The following is a 17028-nucleotide window of genomic DNA, read 5'->3' as shown; positions in this document are numbered from 1 at the left end:
ACCCTTCCAGGTGCTACCTGAGGATTATGAGGAAGGCAGAATTTGCTCCCAATCTTTAGGGTAAGTTCACACCAGGGGTATTTTCAGCATTTTTTTCTGCAGCAAAACCTGATCTCTTGGCAGGAAAGAAGCTGCAGTAAAAAAGCATGTTTTCCTTGTTTTTTTTGTTGCAGTTTTGGCATGCTAGAAACCTCCATGTCTGATCTGAACAGAACAAGGCGACAATGAGAGAATCGAAAATGTCACATAAAGGTAGAGAAAGGTTGGCAGTGACGCTGACTCTGGATAAACATCCGATCAATAAGGTAAAGAGTTTTTTCATATTTGTTATTCTCCTCCCGGGACTTATTAATAAAGGGGTATATCCAGCAATGACACCGCTCTAATAAGCGGCCAGAGCAAATAAATGCGCCATTCTATAGAAGGGGCCTCTGTGCAGTGACCAACAGTTGCCGCTATGAGAGCGATGATCTCCTCCCACCTCCAGAGGCCGCTGTGCGCAGTATGTGTGGTGACTTCCTCCCACCTCCAGAGGCCGCTGTGCGCAGTATGTGTGGTGACTTCCTCCCACCTCCAGAGGCCGCTGTGCGCAGTCTGCGCGGTGACCTTCTCCTACCTCCAGAGGCCGCTGTGTGCAGTATGTGTGGTGACCTCCTCCCACCGCTAGGGGCCGCTGTGGGCAGTCTGTGCGGTGACCTTCTCCTACCTCCAGAGGCCGCTGTGTGCAGTATGTGTGGTGACTTCCTCCCACCGCTAGGGGCCGCTGTGGGCAGTCTGTGCGGTGACCTTCTCCTACCTCCAGAGGCCGCTGTGTGCAGTATGTGTGGTGACTTCCTCCCACCGCTAGGGGCCGCTGTGGGCAGTCTCCTGGTTTTCTCGTCTCTAAGATGCTCATTGTCACATTGTGCTGGTTACTAGGTGCGGGATGGGGGGTTTGGTCACCCGAGGTACTCGGCGGTGAGTGTAATATCAGCGAGCAGAGACCTGGGGCTGCCTGCGACTGAGGTGAAGTATCTGGTGAGGAGAGGTCACCCCGATGTCTGCGGGAGGCAGTGGTCTCACCCCGATGTCTGCGGGAGGCAGTGGTCTCACCCCGATGTCTGCGGGAGGCAGTGGTCTCACCCCGATGTCTGCGGGAGGCAGTGGTCTCACCCCGATGTCTGCGGGAGGCAGTGGTCTCACCCCGATGTCTGCGGGGGGCAGTGGTCTCACCCCGATGTCTGCGGGAGGCAGTGGTCTCACCCCGATGTCTGCGGGGGGCAGTGGTCTCACCCCGATGTCTGCGGGAGGCAGTGGTCTCACCCCGATGTCTGCGGGGGGCAGTGGTCTCACCCCGATGTCTGCGGGGGGCAGTGGTCTCACCCTGATGTCTGCGGGGGGCAGTGGTCTCACCCCGATGTCTGCGGGGGGCAGTGGTCTCACCCCGATGTCTGCGGGAGGCAGTGGTCACCCCGATGTCTGCGGGAGGCAGTGGTCCCACCCCGATGTCTGCGGGAGGCAGTGGTCTCACCCCGATGTCTGCGGGAGGCAGTGGTCACCCCGATGTCTGCGGGGGGCATTGGTCTCACCCCGATGTCTGCGGGGGGCAGTGGTCTCACCCCGATGTCTGCGGGGGGCAGTGGTCTCACCCCGATGTCTGCGGGAGGCAGTGGTCACCCCGATGTCTGCGGGAGGCAGTGGTCCCACCCCGATGTCTGCGGGAGGCAGTGGTCTCACCCCGATGTCTGCGGGAGGCAGTGGTCACCCCGATGTCTGCGGGGGGCATTGGTCTCACCCCGATGTCTGCGGGGGGCAGTGGTCACCCTGATGTCTGCGGAAGGCAGTGGTCACCCCGATGTCTGCGGGAGGCAGTGGTCCCACCCCGATGTCTGCGGGAGGCAGTGGTCTCACCCCGATGTCTGCGGGAGGCAGTGGTCACCCCGATGTCTGCGGGGGGCATTGGTCTCACCCCGATGTCTGCGGGGGGCAGTGGTCTCACCCCGATGTCTGCGGGGGGCAGTGGTCTCACCCCGATGTCTGCGGGAGGCAGTGGTCACCCCGATGTCTGCGGGAGGCAGTGGTCCCACCCCGATGTCTGCGGGAGGCAGTGGTCTCACCCCGATGTCTGCGGGAGGCAGTGGTCACCCCGATGTCTGCGGGGGGCATTGGTCTCACCCCGATGTCTGCGGGGGGCAGTGGTCACCCTGATGTCTGCGGAAGGCAGTGGTCACCCCGATGTCTGCGGGGGGCAGTGGTCTCACCCTGATGTCTGCGGGAGGCAGTGGTCACCCTGATGTCTGCGGAAGGCAGTGGTCACCCCGATGTCTGCGGGGGGCAGTGGTCTCACCCTGATGTCTGCGGGAGGCAGTGGTCTCACCCCGATGTCTGCGGGAGGCAGTGGTCTCACCCCGATGTCTGCGGGGGGCAGTGGTCTCACCCTGATGTCTGCGGGAGGCAGTGGTCTCACCCCGACGTCTGCGGGAGGCAGTGGTCACCCTGATGTCTGCGGGAGGCAGTGGTCTCACCCCGATGTCTGCGGGAGGCAGTGGTCTCACCCCGATGTCTGCGGGAGGCAGTGGTCTCACCCCGATGTCTGCGGGAGGCAGTGGTCTCACCCCGATGTCTGCGGGAGGCAGTGGTCTCACCCCGATGTCTGCGGGAGGCAGTGGTCTCACCCCGATGTCTGCGGGAGGCAGTGGTCTCACCCCGATGTCTGCGGGAGGCAGTGGTCTCACCCCGATGTCTGCGGGAGGCAGTGGTCTCACCCTGATGTCTGCGGGAGGCAGTGGTCTCACCCCGATGTCTGCGGGAGGCAGTGGTCTCACCCCGATGTCTGCGGGAGGCAGTGGTCTCACCCCGATGTCTGCGGGAGGCAGTGGTCTCACCCCGATGTCTGCGGGGGGCATTGGTCTCACCCCGATGTCTGCGGGACGCAGTGGTCTCACCCCGATGTCTGCGGGGGGCAGTGGTCTCACCCTGATGTCTGCGGGAGGCAGTGGTCCCACCCCAATGTCTGCGGCAGGCAGATGTCATTTTGCGCCCCCACCTCTTATCTGTTGATGCTCCTGTTACTCCATTTGTTCCCCTGGTTATGGCTGTAGTTGGTGGAAAGGACAATGACCCCCATCATCATCTAGTTTGTGTGTCCGGGAATGTACAGGTCCTGACATTCTCGTGCCGTGGTCACTACTGAACCCCGGATGTAACGTTTTGAGTGAGGTGTTCCTCTATTTCGGGGTGTTGTCCGAGGGGACTCCGTCCTGATTACCTCAGTAGTGCAGGGAGTAACTGAGCAGTAGTCGGAGTTTCCCCGCGAGTCCTGTGTGCGGAGCGTCCGTATCTATAGGAACCTGCCAGGGCTGATCGTCTCATGTCTCTCATTGCAGATCTTGCCCTGTGCAGTGATGCCAGCAGTCCTCACCCTCCTCAGGATGGAGGCCCTGATCTGTGGCCGGAGCTCGGTTTGTCTTTCCTTCATGCATGTCAGGGACATTAATAAGCTGTAACGTGCAACCACCATGCCCACAAGGATGGAAGTGAAGATGTCTCAAACCTCTGAGTCTTCTGACCTGGGACGTGTCTTAGTGGATGATGATGTGATGATGGATGGCTCTGACCTGACCGTACACAAAGAGCAGGAGATCAGGGACTGGATAGAGCAGCAGACGGATGCCGCTCCGCCGCTCAGTAAGAACCTTACAAATCATGTCATACCCAAACCCCCCATCAGACCAAAGCCGCGCCTGCGAAGACTGGAACGAGCCTTCTCCCTGGATGACCAGAGCTGGCGCCGGAGGTTTAAGGCGAGCCAGGGGAGCTTAACGGACCCTAATGAAAGTGGCTCCTCTACCGGGTCTCTCCAGGAAGCCTCTGCTATCGAGGATCTGGCAGCCGAGTCATCAGGGACCGCTCACTTGCAGGCCAGCATGGTGTCAAGGTTCCCAAAAATCAGTCATAAACCTTGTCTCGCACACACCAAGCCCCTGCAGCTTCTCCCCCAGTTAGAAGCCAACACGAGTCTGAGGACACCGAGGACGACTAATAGGATGGAGCTGGATTACAGGGATTATAAGCACCAGCAGCTTCTCCGCCATAGCAGCAGCCTGGGCGACACACGACTGAACGGGGCAGGCTGCGACCTCCACTCCAATGAGTCCATGAAAAGCACCTACAGCCTTCTCACCCCCCTCCGCTCCAAGGATGTCCGCAACAGGTGAGGCAACCCCCGAAATCTGGGGCGCAGTGTGCCCGGGATTATTTGTATTTGGCTCGGGGGATACCTGTGTTTGGGATCCGTATGGCCATAAGTTGCCCCATGTGAGAGATATAAACATGGGTCGAAACGTGCTTTTATTTCGGGGGCTCATGCATGCAATATTGAACTCTGCAGCCCTTTAATTTATTTTTTAATAGGTTCAATATTTTGATAAATTACAGATGTAATTGAGAGTTGAGATAAGTGACCCATGGGGGCCATGATCTCTTCCACATGACCACTGCAGCCTCCTCATGCTGCCAGCATCAGTGATTGGCTGCAGTGTTCACTTGGATGTACATGATATTGCTACAGGGCAGTGGAGAAAGGTGGGGATGAGCCTTTGCTGTTCAGTCCCTATAATGAATCGCTGTATGTGAGATTTGGAGATCTCTGCGGGTGATGTGCTCATTCCTCCCCCAGTGTCATCTATGTGAAGTTACAATTAAACCTAAAATACTTCACAGTTCTCAATTTCTCAAAAAAAAAGTGTCTGCAACTTTCTTTATTGTAATTGTGTGCCCCCAATAAGTGACTAGAAGCTGTGTATTATAAGTATGTGTGCTGCATCCGTGCATGGTGGGCCATTCGGGTACATACAGACCTCACAGGTATTCGATGATCCCCCTAAGACCACTGCAGACTGTTTCCTGTCTTCTCAGGAGTTATTTGGAGGGGAGTCTCTTGGCCAGCGGCGCGTTGCTCGGAGCTGAGGAACTAGATCGATATTTCCCAGAGAGGCTGCTGCGAGTTTTCATTGCTACGTGGAACATGCAGGGACGCAAGGTGAGACGAGGAGGATGGCGCAGAGGCAGCAGAATGTGCAGCATGCTTGTTGAGTGAGTGGGCTCCTGCTAGGGTTCTCTGACCAATCAGATGTCTCCACGCTGCTGTTATCCCTCTCACTTCACAGCATGAGGACCACATAGACTCTCAGGCAGACATGCTGCAGCTGCATCCCCCCCACCCTCCACTGTTTTCTATAATGTAATTGACTTCTTTGGACGAGGTCTCGGAGACAGCGAGGAAAATGCCACTGCCCCCATAATAACATAGATCATGTACACTTATCTGCTATAACCACAGGTGCCCGGAGTCCCCCCATCCCCGTAACAGATAACGGCGCTGCAAGCAGAGGTGTAGATGGGGCTGTCACTGATGTAACACCTCCATCCTCTAATAGCTCTGTTCGTTTAATAATTAGGTCCGTTACTTGGCTCCTATGTGCGGGGCTCAGCTGGGATTTTGTTCTACTGTAATTCATTATTTGGACCCCTTGTTTTTGTCATGAGTATAAGAAACTCTTTCCATTTCTTACGCTACACTCTATATTTACCGATACCATCCAGGGGAGGCTATAAATACAGTCTTTCCTGTACTGAGAATTGTGCCGTCCCTGGGGTGTCAGGCCCTTAACTCTTTATAGCATGAAGCACTTTCTGATTCCTCATGTTCTCTGCACCTGATGTCGCCTTATCCTGGGATATCAGTAGTGAGGTTCCTCTGTGCCCTCTTACCCCAGGATATCCGTAGTGATGCTCCTCTGTGCCCTCTTACCCCAGGATATCCGTAGTGATGCTCCTCTGTGCCCTCTTACCCCGGGATATCAGTAGTGATGCTCCTCTGTGCCCTCTTACCCCGGGATATCAGTAGTGATGCTCCTCTGTGCTCTCTTACCCCGGGATATCAGTAGTGATGCTCCTCTGTGCTCTCTTACCCCCGGATATCAGTAGTGACGCTCCTCTGTGCTCTCTTACCCCGGGATATCAGTAGTGACGCTCTTCTGTGCCCTCTTCCCCCGGGATATCAGTAGTGACGCTCCTCTGTGCTCTCTTACCCCGGGATATCAGTAGTGACGCTCCTCTGTGCCCTCTTACCCCGGGATATCAGTAGTGACGCTCCTCTGTGCCCTCTTACCCCGGGATATCAGTAGTGACGCTCTTCTGTGCCCTCTTCCCCCGGGATATCAGTAGTGACGCTCTTCTGTGCTCTCTTACCCCGGGATATCAGTAGTGACGCTCCTCTGTGCCCTCTTACCCCGGGATATCAGTAGTGACGCTCCTCTGTGCCCTCTTACCCCGGGATATCAGTAGTGATGCTCTTCTGTGCCCTCTTACCCCGGGATATCAGTAGTGACGCTCCTCTGTGCCCTCTTACCCCCGGATATCAGTAGTGACCCTCCTCTGTGCTCTCTTACCCCGGGATATCAGTAGTGATGCTCCTCTGTGCCCTCTTACCCCGGGATATCAGTAGTGATGCTCCTCTGTGCCCTCTTACCCCGGGATATCGGTAGTGACGCTCTTCTGTGCTCTCTTACCCTGGGGTATCAGTAGTTACATTCCTCTGTGCCCTCTTACCCTGGGATATCTGTAGTTACATTCCTCTGTGCCCTCTTACCCCAGGATATCAGTAGTGACGCTCTTCTGTGCTCTCTTACCCCGGGATATCAGTTGTGACGTTCCTCTGTGCCCTCTTACCCCAGGATATCAGTAGTGATGCTCTTCTGTGCCCTCTTTATTATTATTATTATTTATATAGCACCATTAATTCCATGGTGCTGTACATGAGAAGGGGTTACAGCAAAATACAAATATCACTTACAGTAAACAAAACTAACAATGACAGACTGGTGCAGAGGGGAGATGACCCTGCCCTTGGGGGCTTATATTCTACAGGATTGTGGGGAAGGAGACAGTAGGTCGGGGGTTGCACCCAGTATATCAATAGTGACGCTCTTCTGTGCTTTCTTACCTCAGGATATCAGTTGTGACGCTCCTCTGTTCTTTCTTACCCCGGGATTTCAGTAGTGACGCTCTTCTGTGCTCTCTTGCCCCTGGAAATCGGTAGTGATGCTTTTTTGTGCCCTCTTACCCCGGGGTATCAGTAGTGATGCTCTTCTTTGCCCTCTTACCCCAAGATATCAGTAGTGATGCTCTTCTGTGCCCTCTTTCCCCAGGATATCAGTCGTGAGGTTCCTCTGTGCCCTCTTACCCCGGCATTATCGGTAGTGATGCTCTTCTGTGCTCTCTTACCCCAGGATATCAGCAGGGATGCTTCTCTGTGCCTTATTACCCCAGAATATCAGTAGTGACGCTCCTCTGTGCCCTCTTACCCCAGGATATCCGTAGTGATGCTCTTCTGTGCCCTCTTACCCCAGGATATCCGTAGTGATGCTCCTCTGTGCCCTCTGACCCTGGGATATCAGTAGTGATGCTCTTCTGTGCCCTCTTACCCCAGGATATCAGTAGTGAGGTTCCTCTGTGCCCTCTTACCCCGGGATATCGGTAGTGACGTTCCTCTGTGCTCTCTTACCCCAGGATATCAGTAGTGATGCTCCTCTGTGCCCTCTTACCCCAGGATATCAGTAGTGATGCTCTTCTGTGCCCTCTTACCCCAGGATATCCGTAGTGATGCTCCTCTGTGCCCTTTTACCACAGGATATCAGTAGTGATGCTCTTCTGTGCCCTCTTACCCCAGGATATCCGTAGTGATGCTCCTCTCTGCCCTCTTACCCCAGGATATCAGTAGTGATGCTCTTCTGTGCCCTCTTACCCCAGGATATCAGTAGTGATGCTCTTCTGTGCCCTCTTACCCCGGGATATCGGTAGTGACGTTCCTCTGTGCTCTCTTACCCCAGGATATCGGTAGTGATGCTCCTCTGTCCCCTTTTACCCCAGGATATCAGTAGTGATGCTCTTCTGTGCCCTCTTACCCCAGAATATCAGTAGTGAGGTTCCTCTGTGCCCTCTTACCCCGGGATATCGGTAGTGACGTTCCTCTGTGCTCTCTTACCCCAGGATATCAGTAGAGATGCTCCTCTGTGCCCTCTTACCCCGGGATATCAGTAGTGATGCTCCTCTGTGCCCTCTTACCCCGGGATATCGGTAGTGAGGTTCCTCTGTGCCCTCTTACCCCGGGATATCGGTAGTGAGGTTCCTCTGTGCCCTCTTACCCCGGGATATCGGTAGTGACGTTCCTCTGTGCCCTCTTACCCCTGGATATCAGTACTGATGCTCCTCTGACACTCGGGAGGCATGCATCCAGAATCATAAGCTAATTACGGATTATCAGATGCCAGAATAATGGGTTTTCTGATACCTCACTTGTTTCCTGCATTACCCAGGATGTATGAAAGCTGCTGATGTTCCGCAGTAACACACGACTTGCATTGTATTATTCTTTGATACAGTTGCTTGTGGTGGGTGGACAGATGTGCGGTATAGTTGTATATCTCGCAGTCAATAATCACATTAGTCTGCAGACGTTCAGGGTAACGTGGGGTTATACAGACGTGGGTTCATGTATCCTTGTGTGTGAAGTTTCCTTCCTTCTGCTTCATGCAGGAGCTCCCGGAGACCCTGGATGATTTCTTGCTGCCGTCAGATGATGATTTTGCACAAGACATGTATGTTATTGGCGTCCAAGAAGGAAGCCCGGACCGGTCAGTGCCCCAATCATTTTATATCTGTGAGATTGGAGAATCGTATCTGCTCTCTTTTGTTATCACATTGGTCTGTGATTCATGTGAACATGACAGATCTGCAGTACCAGACATGGCCACAGAGCAGCGCTGTATTTGGGAGGGAGAATCTGTTTCACAGTGTGATACACTCTGTACAGTAATTGCCTGAGGCTGTGTCTATATCCCATGACCCTTTCTACCTGTAACCGGGACATAGAATGTGCAGTGAAGCCGCCATCTCCATCGCTGTGCACACTTGTACTTGTGATTGCTATCTCACACTCTTTCCTGGGGGCTCCGTCCTTTCATCCCTGTGGGTAGTTGTGACCGAAGCCGCCATTTCCTAGCGGCACAGCCATTAAGTAGTCTCTTAGATTGTAACCCTTGTGTGTATTCACAGGCGGGAGTGGGAGGTCCGACTCCAGGAGACCCTGGGACCACATTACGTGCTACTCCACTCCAGTGCTCATGGCGTCCTCTACCTGTCAGTCTTCATCCGACGAGACCTGATCTGGTTCTGCTCTGGTAAGATATGTTCTCGCTGCTTTCCACATGTGGGTCTCCTGTGATCAGCTCATATCACAGAGAAAGCAGCGGCTAGTGTCCATAGGCTTGGGAGCTGCAGGGGTCATTAGCAGAGCGGGGCCAGTGCGCAGAAGCTAGAGATCAGCGAATACATTTAAAGGACCCTGGACAATCAGCCATGTTCGTAGTTCATGGTCACCAGAAGTGAACCTCCTACCTGCAGGAATCCCAGGCACCTCATTGTAGGCCTGGCTTTACCCTATTGAGGTGACGTCTTGCTGAGCCAGCAAATCAGAAGAGGTGTCCATGATGCCTGCGGGTTGGAGGAGGTTCACTGGGCTCCTATTTAGTGGCTGCGGACTACTGACCTGACCATTGTTCCAGGGTCCTGGGAATTTACTCGCTCATCTTTGATGACAATTACTTCATAAGGAGTTCAGGGCCACGGGCCATTCTGAATGTTTGAGGTCTGTGTTAGACTTTTCTAAGGGCATACCAGTAATCCAGAACATCAGATAATCCGGCACTGACGGGTTGGATTGACGGTATGCCGCTGTACACATTGTGTGGATTTTACAGGAAGTCCTAAAGCTTTGGAGGCGTCAGCAGGACAATGTGATGGGATCCTATCCCTGTGTGAATTGATTCTGATGTGTTTTCTTCTATAGAAGTGGAATATGCCACGGTCACCACACGGATCGTCTCACAGATCAAAACCAAGGGAGCCCTCGCCGTGTCCTTCACTTTTTTCGGAACCTCCTTCCTCTTGATTACGTCGCATTTCACATGTAAGAATATGTCCAAGCTGCTGTGTGTGACCCTCGACCCAATAGTGACTATGCACCTTCTAATAGACTTTCTGCTCTGTCCATTCTAAGGAGCTCTGCTTGTTGTCAGTAAATAGGAACATTCTTGTTTGTAGTCCAACGCTTAAATCCTTTGCGGACCTAGCCCTGCTCATTAGTGTGGGGTTGTGTCCTCGGATACACTGTAACAGACTATCATCTGTGTGAGAGGACAAGGCGAGAAAATGGTTTTAGCTTCTGGGTATTAGTGACAATTTCTTGTTAATTCAGTGGCAGCAACCAGAGATTTTGATATGAGAGGATGAGAAAATAATGATCTGGTTATTTATGAGCCATTCAGTAAAAACTCTGAAGGCGAACCCTGTGTCCATCCATTCTGATCTGAGTGTTTCTTTTGGCAGCCGGAGATGGCAAAGTCATCGAGAGGATCCTCGACTACAAGAAAATAGTTGAGGGTTTGGCACTACCTCGTAATATTCCTGACACCAACCCGTACCGCTCCAATCCCTGTGAGTACGATCAGTCCCCGGTGTCTTGTTCTGCTCATTAGTCTGCAACCGCACACCCCGCGTGATCCCTGATGAGCTGTACTTCCACCTTCTGCCTCTAGAGGCAGTGTAGTAATATTGGAAGGTTCCACCAGTAGTGAATGGTGCCACTGTATAAGGGGATGCACAGATAGTTCCTGCATGGATAATAATTTCTTCTCCATCTGACATTGGTCGCCCCAACCGTGTGTCTCCTCTGCTTGACCTTCCAGTGGATGTTACAAGCCGCTTTGATGAAGTTTTCTGGTTTGGTGACTTTAACTTCCGTTTGAACAAAGATCGTTCAGGGGTGAACTCCATTTTACAACGTAAACCGGAGCTAGATATGTCGCGGCTGCTGCAGTACGACCAGCTGATCAAAGAGATGAACGACGGTAATGGTGGATTTGATGCTAATTTATTATTTTATTTTTTCGCTTCTTCAGTGGTGAAAGTTCATATGAGCGAGAATAGCAGCAGCGGAGCGGTAACCTTGTAACAAATGTACAATAACAGATTAGTATATACTGCAGTGCACCCTTCCCCCGCTGCAGACGGACGTAGGATTTAGGGGCGTCAGCAAAAGTCATGGATTAGGAAAGAGGAGACCGAGGTGCAGGTGAACAAATCTGAGCTGGAAAATGAGCGCAGGCCGCCATCTGCTCAGCCTCGGATTACATTGAGACCCCGAATGCTGCTCCTCCTTTGCACTCTCATAAGCTTAGTATTTCTCTTTCTGTCCAGGGTCAATATTTAAGGGATTTGAAGAGGCTGCTATTCAGTTTCTCCCCACGTATAAGTTTGACATCGGCTGTGACGATTATGACAGCACATCCAAGCAGAGAACACCGTCCTATACGGTAAGAGAAAAGCTGGGGGGACCTGAACCCCCTCATATGTGTCATATGTTAAAGCTCTCAACTTGGTATCAACATGAATAGACGTCCTTGAAGGAGTCCTTGCTCTAACAGAAGACATAGGTTTAGAAATCCGCTGGATAGAACATTTTCCTTGTTTATATACAAATTAGGGGTTTGGCTCACTGTGGGAGGAGTCATGTGATCCAGAGCCTCTCCTTGACCGTTACACTGGCTAGCTCCTCCCCCACTGCAATACCTGACAGTACTGGGCCAGTGAAGGTGTTGGAGAGCAGGTGCTCTGCATTGTGTTGCCCTGCCTCTGGATCATGTGACCTCCGCCTGCGCTGCTCCCGGCGGCGCGACCTCCGCGTGCGCTGCTCCGAGCACTTTATTTGCATATAGATTTTTCTCCCAAACTATCCAGTGGATTTTTAAACTACAGCTTACTGCTCCTCTTCTTACCCCTCATCGTCACAGCCAGTTTTTCTTTTTACAACTTCCATTTTTTCCTCTTCATTCTAGAGCCATTAGCATCATTTGTCTGTCGATAGTGGTATAAGAGCTTGTTAAAATACTCACCCGACTCCCTCGCTTCCTGTCCTGGCCGCACCTTCTACTGTATGAGCCGTCACGTGGGGCCGCTCATTTACAGTAATGAATATGCGGCTCCACCCCTATGGGAGGTGGAGTCGCATATTCATGATTGTAATGGTTGGCCCCACGTGACCGCTCAAACAGTAGAAGATGCGGCCAGGACAGGAAGCAGCGCCAGCCAGCGAGGGAGTCGGGTGAGTATTTTAACAGCGGGGGGGGCGCACAGAGGGTGGGAGGGGGGTGGGCACATGGATATTTATTTTAAACACGATTATTCATATCTTCTCTACAGCAAACGCTGCTGCAGGGAAGATATGAATCGTGGCTTCAGCACCAGTGGGGGGGACAGCGCTTACAGTAGCACTGTCTCCTGCACGGCACACGGACTGCACACGGACAACGTCCGTGTGCGGTACGTGTTTTACATGGACCCATTGACTTTAATGGGTCCATGTAATCCGTGCGCTCCCAGGAACACGGACATGTCTCCGTGTTTGGCACACGGAGACACGGTCCGCAAAAAATCAATGACATCTGCACAGATGCATTGATTTCACTGTGTCTACGTGTGTCAGTGGCTCCGGAACGTGAGGAAACTGTCACCTCACATACCGGAGCCAATGACGTGTGAAACCAGCCTAACCCTGTTTTTTGCCTTTTGGTTTTTCCTGCGTTCATTCTGTGGTAAGAATGACCTAGAATCATGAATCTGCGGGTCAGAATAATTATGGAAATACCAAATTTGCATCGATATTATTTAATGATAAAAAATTCAGCGCGCTCCAGTTGAATCTATTTTTGTGTTAGTCCTGAGACCGGTAATTTCTGTCTACAGTGTATACTGGCAGCGCCATCCCCACCACAGCGGAGCGCAAACCATATCGTGTACTAGATTTTACACTGGAGACACCCAACCACCTCAACTCAGAAAAAGTGTATTATACAGTGCAAGGTGGCTGTTAAGACACATAGTGGATGGGAGATAAACCTGGAGCCATGCTTTAGTACATATAGAGCTAAAAGGGGTTAATCGGCCACTACAGGTTGATTATGAGCAGCTGAAGTGTTGGGAGAGAGGGCTGCTCACCATATCTCCACCCCTGGGTGTGGTTCACTGTGTAAAATGAGACCTGTTTGTCTCACACTTGTCAGTGTGTATGGAGGTGTGCAGATCTCCTGGATTGGGTGCCTTTGCTAAAGGACTAAGAAGCTGAAGTCTTGGCTCCCTTGGGATGCTCGGGAAAATATATCCAACATTGCTTTTGATATATAAAATATGGGGAAGAGTCAAACATATTCGTGGGGTCACTTGTCTTACCAGGTTTTCTCCACTATGGTTTAATAATAATTGACCAGAATTTTTGGCAATGGGATGTATATCAGGATGGCAGGCTAAAGGGATTAGATATGTTTATCAGATTTTAGAGCGACGGGAGTTGAAGTCCTTTTCCCAGCTGCAGTCTATGGCCTCAAGACATCCGGGGGTTATCAATATGCACAAGTTCGACAAGCCTTTGTGGCTCAGAATAGGGGTATTGCCTCAAAATCCAAAGTGACTTAGTATTGGAATATATCAGCGGTGCGGGAACATCGAGGGGTGTTATCTGTTCCTTATATAAGAACTTACTCCATACTTACTTATTGGGATATCCGTTTGGTGCGAGGGCTAAATAGGAAAGAGCTGGGTCGCTTGGAGGACGAAACATGGGAATCTGTTTTAGAATGGGTACCGAAGATACCAATGAATGAGCCGTATACTCTCTCAGCTTTGTTATACACAAGAGTATATAGGTCTCCGGATGTTCTATATAGAGCTGGGTTGAGACCCGATTCGGAATGCCCTAGGTGTAGGAATGATAATGCCAGAATGTTCCACATGCTCTGGTCGTGTCCGAGGTTGACTGTCTTCTGGTTAGTGGTTCTCAGCCGGATAGAAGGGGCGTATAGATGTGTAATTCCAAGGAAACCAGTGGTGTGCGTGCTGGGATATGTGGATAAGATAATTGTAGATAACACATTGAAAATAGCAATCGCTAGACTGTTATACATGGCTCGGAAGGTCATAGCAAGAAACTGGATGAAAGGGGAGAATGCATCAAGTATGGGGGGAAGGTCATAGCCTTAGAAAAGGGAGTCTATCAGAAAAGAGGGAAAATGGTTCTGTATGACAAATTGTGGATGCCTTGGTTGGAATTGGGTTAGGAGGAGATTAAGGGAAAATAGGCCTGAGGAGGTTTCGCCTATAAAATAATGGTATATAAATTCATAGCGAAGGACATTATATTATACTAAAGTATATAATGCTAAAAGAAAGACGTGAGCTGTCCAAGTGGGAAGAGATGGGGATGAAGGGGGGTGGGATGGGTAAAGGGGGGTTAATGCTGGGGGGGGGGGGATTGAAAAACATGTGTTATTGTTAAATGTTTATTGCATTTTATAAATTAATAAAAATCTATTTGATTAAAAAAAAAGAAGCTGGAGTCTAAGCCAGGCGGGCTATCCAGCCTATTGTATGGACTTTTTACTTTATACCGGGACAAAGGCTGTATTTGAGTTTCCTGTGATATGGTTTATGAGAAATGAAATAACCAGCTGGACTTTAAATAGAAATGGTTCCTGTAACACCTCAGATCCTCCCAAGAGAGCAGCACTGTTACAACAGATACATGGAAACATTGGGAAATTATTATAAAGTGTGGACTCCTGGAAAAAGCAGCTCTGGTGTCACCTTATACTAGATTTTCCAGCCAGGTTTCCTCTAAATCAATATTCTATCTAGATTACACACCTTTTTTGTTTGCAATTCAAATATAACATTACACCCATCCTAATAGACAAAACTGCTGTTTTTCCAGAAGGGGCTTCATATGGTGAAAGGGTCATAGCCTCTCACACTGGGCACGTCCTCCTGCTCAAGTTGCCCCTTCAAACATCAGTTGATCCTATGTGAGGTAATGGAGGTGGCCGCACATAGCCACCCTCTAATATAACCACCGTTACCTCAGTAAGTGATGTACTGCAGTATTGGGGGGGACTACAGGCTGCACACTAATCTCTGGCTGTCCGCAGGATCGGGTGGTGTACAAGAGCCGGAATAAGGGCGATATCCACGTCCTGAAGTACGCCTCCTGCTCCCTGGTGAAGACCTCCGACCACCGGCCTGTATTCGGACTATTTCAAGTGAGGATTAGACCCGGCCGAGACAAGTAAGAATTGACGCCCCCCGGGGTCTGTGCTATGATATCTAATTCTCAGTGGACAACTGTTCAACATTTATCCACAGGATCGGTGTGAGGGTCTGACCCCTGTGTGAGGCAGAATGAGGTACTCCTGTCGACCACCGCTGTTTATTCTTTCACTTCCTGAAAAACCAAGCGCAGCACTATAGAGAATGAACGGAGCGGCGGTGGGGAAAGATTTGCCATGTTCCGCCGCTTGGTGCGGAGCCCACTGGTTAGATCCCCACCGATAAGCAGACAAATAAATAAAAGAAGTTGTCCCCTGAGATCTAGTTAATGCCAGTGGGTGGACCCATCAGAAATCGTATTATCACCATCCAGAGGCTGCATGGCTCCCTATGAGACCGGGCTGATAAAGTAACAAATTACCCACCCGTGTCTGCTGGGTGGTTTCGGACCCAATTCAACTCTCCGGGGGGGGGGGGGTTAAAGGAGATTTTTCAGGAGGTCAGTGGCTATACATCTGTGTCTGGACCCCCAATGATATGATAATGGGGGATGGGGGCTCCAGCTCATCAGTCTTGCAGTATACTGCTCCTACAGGTGTACAGCCACATGCGCTTGTCAGACGGGGGAAAGCTATCCGGCCCTGCATGAGTGGACTAAAATCTTCACATTTATTTCAGGAGCCTTAATCTAGACAGGACAGTTCAGTCAGCAAAACCAGTGTGTTTTGACCAGAAAGTCATGGTTGAGAATCATTCAGACCTTCTGATCAAGACACACTGGTTTTGCTGACTGAACTACCCTGTCTATGTTTAGGTTCCTGAAATAAATTTGAGGATTAGTCCACTTTCTGCCACCTATCTTTTCACCGTAGGTGTTCCTTGTAAGGTAAGTATGCGCGACGGCACACATCTGATTTCTCCCCCATCTGCATCCATATTACCCGTCTCAGTATTGGCGTTTGCTTAGTGTAATGTTGCCCGTGTCTTCCTCCTTGCAGCATCCCCTTGGCGGCTGGACTCTTTGACCGCGAGTTGTACCTACTGGGCATCAAAAGGAGAATCTCCCGAGAGCTGCAGAAACGGCAAGCAGTGAAAAACCAAAAAAACAGCAGCGTCTGCGCCATCTCCTGACAGGAGGCTGCGCTGATCAGAGGAAGAAACACCGTGCTGCCTGCAATGGGAATGTCCTCACCCCTCTCCTGGGGCAAAGAAACTCTGCAATTATCAACTGTGGACCCTTGGAATCAGCAAAATGGAGTCTGAATCACTGTCTACAGTGCTGCCATCTCACCACAAGCCTGAAGAGGGCGCTCTGCACCCCACAATCATTCCTGGGCCTTCTGCTAATATTAGTTTGTAATATATGTAAATAGATATTTATCTGGAACAACTCCGCCTCTGTGGTCTCTGATATTCCAGTGCCACTCACCTACTGTCAGCAGCTTGGAAACAGTGAGAAATAGTGTCCATTTATTGAGATCTAGAACCTGAAAGTCCTTCCTGGGCATGTCCTGCCTACACAGCTGCTGAGTACGCCCCAATGTGTCGCTGTAGGGAAGAGCCATCGGCCTGAAGTCTACCTTCACCGACACATTGTGACCAGTCCTCACCGCTGTAAGCAGGACAAGTTGCTAACAGGAATATTTGCATTCACTGACCGCAATCATATGCATAGTGAAGGAGAATCAAAACACAAAGTCGCTTAGAAATTGTATTGTAGGATTATGGTTCAGTCAAGAGAAGCACATTGGGGGTCCTACCGCTGGAAAAGGGGGGCCTGCTCCCAGCAGAGAGGCGACCAATGACTCGCGTCACAAAGAGGAGCTTTATGAT

The 17028-nt window shown here is 51.1% G+C and overlaps 1 protein-coding gene across 3 annotated transcripts; it reads left to right on the top strand.

Annotated features, from left to right (window-relative positions):
• Positions 1–816: 816 nt before the first annotated feature.
• On the top strand, positions 817–16585 carry INPP5E (inositol polyphosphate-5-phosphatase E). Of its 3 annotated transcripts, none has more exons than XM_069747462.1 (11): positions 817–1005; positions 3366–4192; positions 4897–5020; positions 8578–8675; positions 9097–9221; positions 9890–10009; positions 10429–10536; positions 10788–10949; positions 11299–11414; positions 15078–15214; positions 16194–16585. In XM_069747462.1, exons 2-11 carry the CDS (start codon positions 3498–3500, stop codon positions 16324–16326), a joined length of 1818 nt encoding a protein of 605 aa, XP_069603563.1. In that variant the 5' UTR covers positions 817–1005; positions 3366–3497; the 3' UTR covers positions 16327–16585. The 3 variants fall into 3 exon arrangements, with proteins under 3 accessions (XP_069603563.1, XP_069603561.1, XP_069603562.1); XM_069747460.1 differs by having other exon boundaries at positions 827–957; XM_069747461.1 differs by having other exon boundaries at positions 853–1017.
• Positions 16586–17028: the final 443 nt, after the last annotated feature.

Source organism: Ranitomeya imitator, chromosome 2 (assembly GCF_032444005.1).
Source record: "Ranitomeya imitator isolate aRanImi1 chromosome 2, aRanImi1.pri, whole genome shotgun sequence".
NCBI lineage: Eukaryota > Metazoa > Chordata > Amphibia > Anura > Dendrobatidae > Ranitomeya > Ranitomeya imitator.
The sequence above is the reverse complement of the archived record's forward strand: the minus strand, read 5'-3'. Positions and strand labels throughout refer to the sequence as shown.

What these genes read in the sequence shown, in the direction of transcription:
- INPP5E (XM_069747462.1), top strand. Translation starts at nt 3,498, where the DNA reads ATGCCCACAAGGATGGAAGTGAAGATGTCTCAAACCTCTGAGTCTTCT. An exon ending in CCCGTACCGCTCCAATCCCT is followed by an intron (nt 10,537 to 10,787) that starts GTGAGTACGATC and finishes TTGACCTTCCAG; the next exon opens with TGGATGTTACAAGCCGCTTT. An exon ending in AGAGAACACCGTCCTATACG is followed by an intron (nt 11,415 to 15,077) that starts GTAAGAGAAAAG and finishes GGCTGTCCGCAG; the next exon opens with GATCGGGTGGTGTACAAGAG.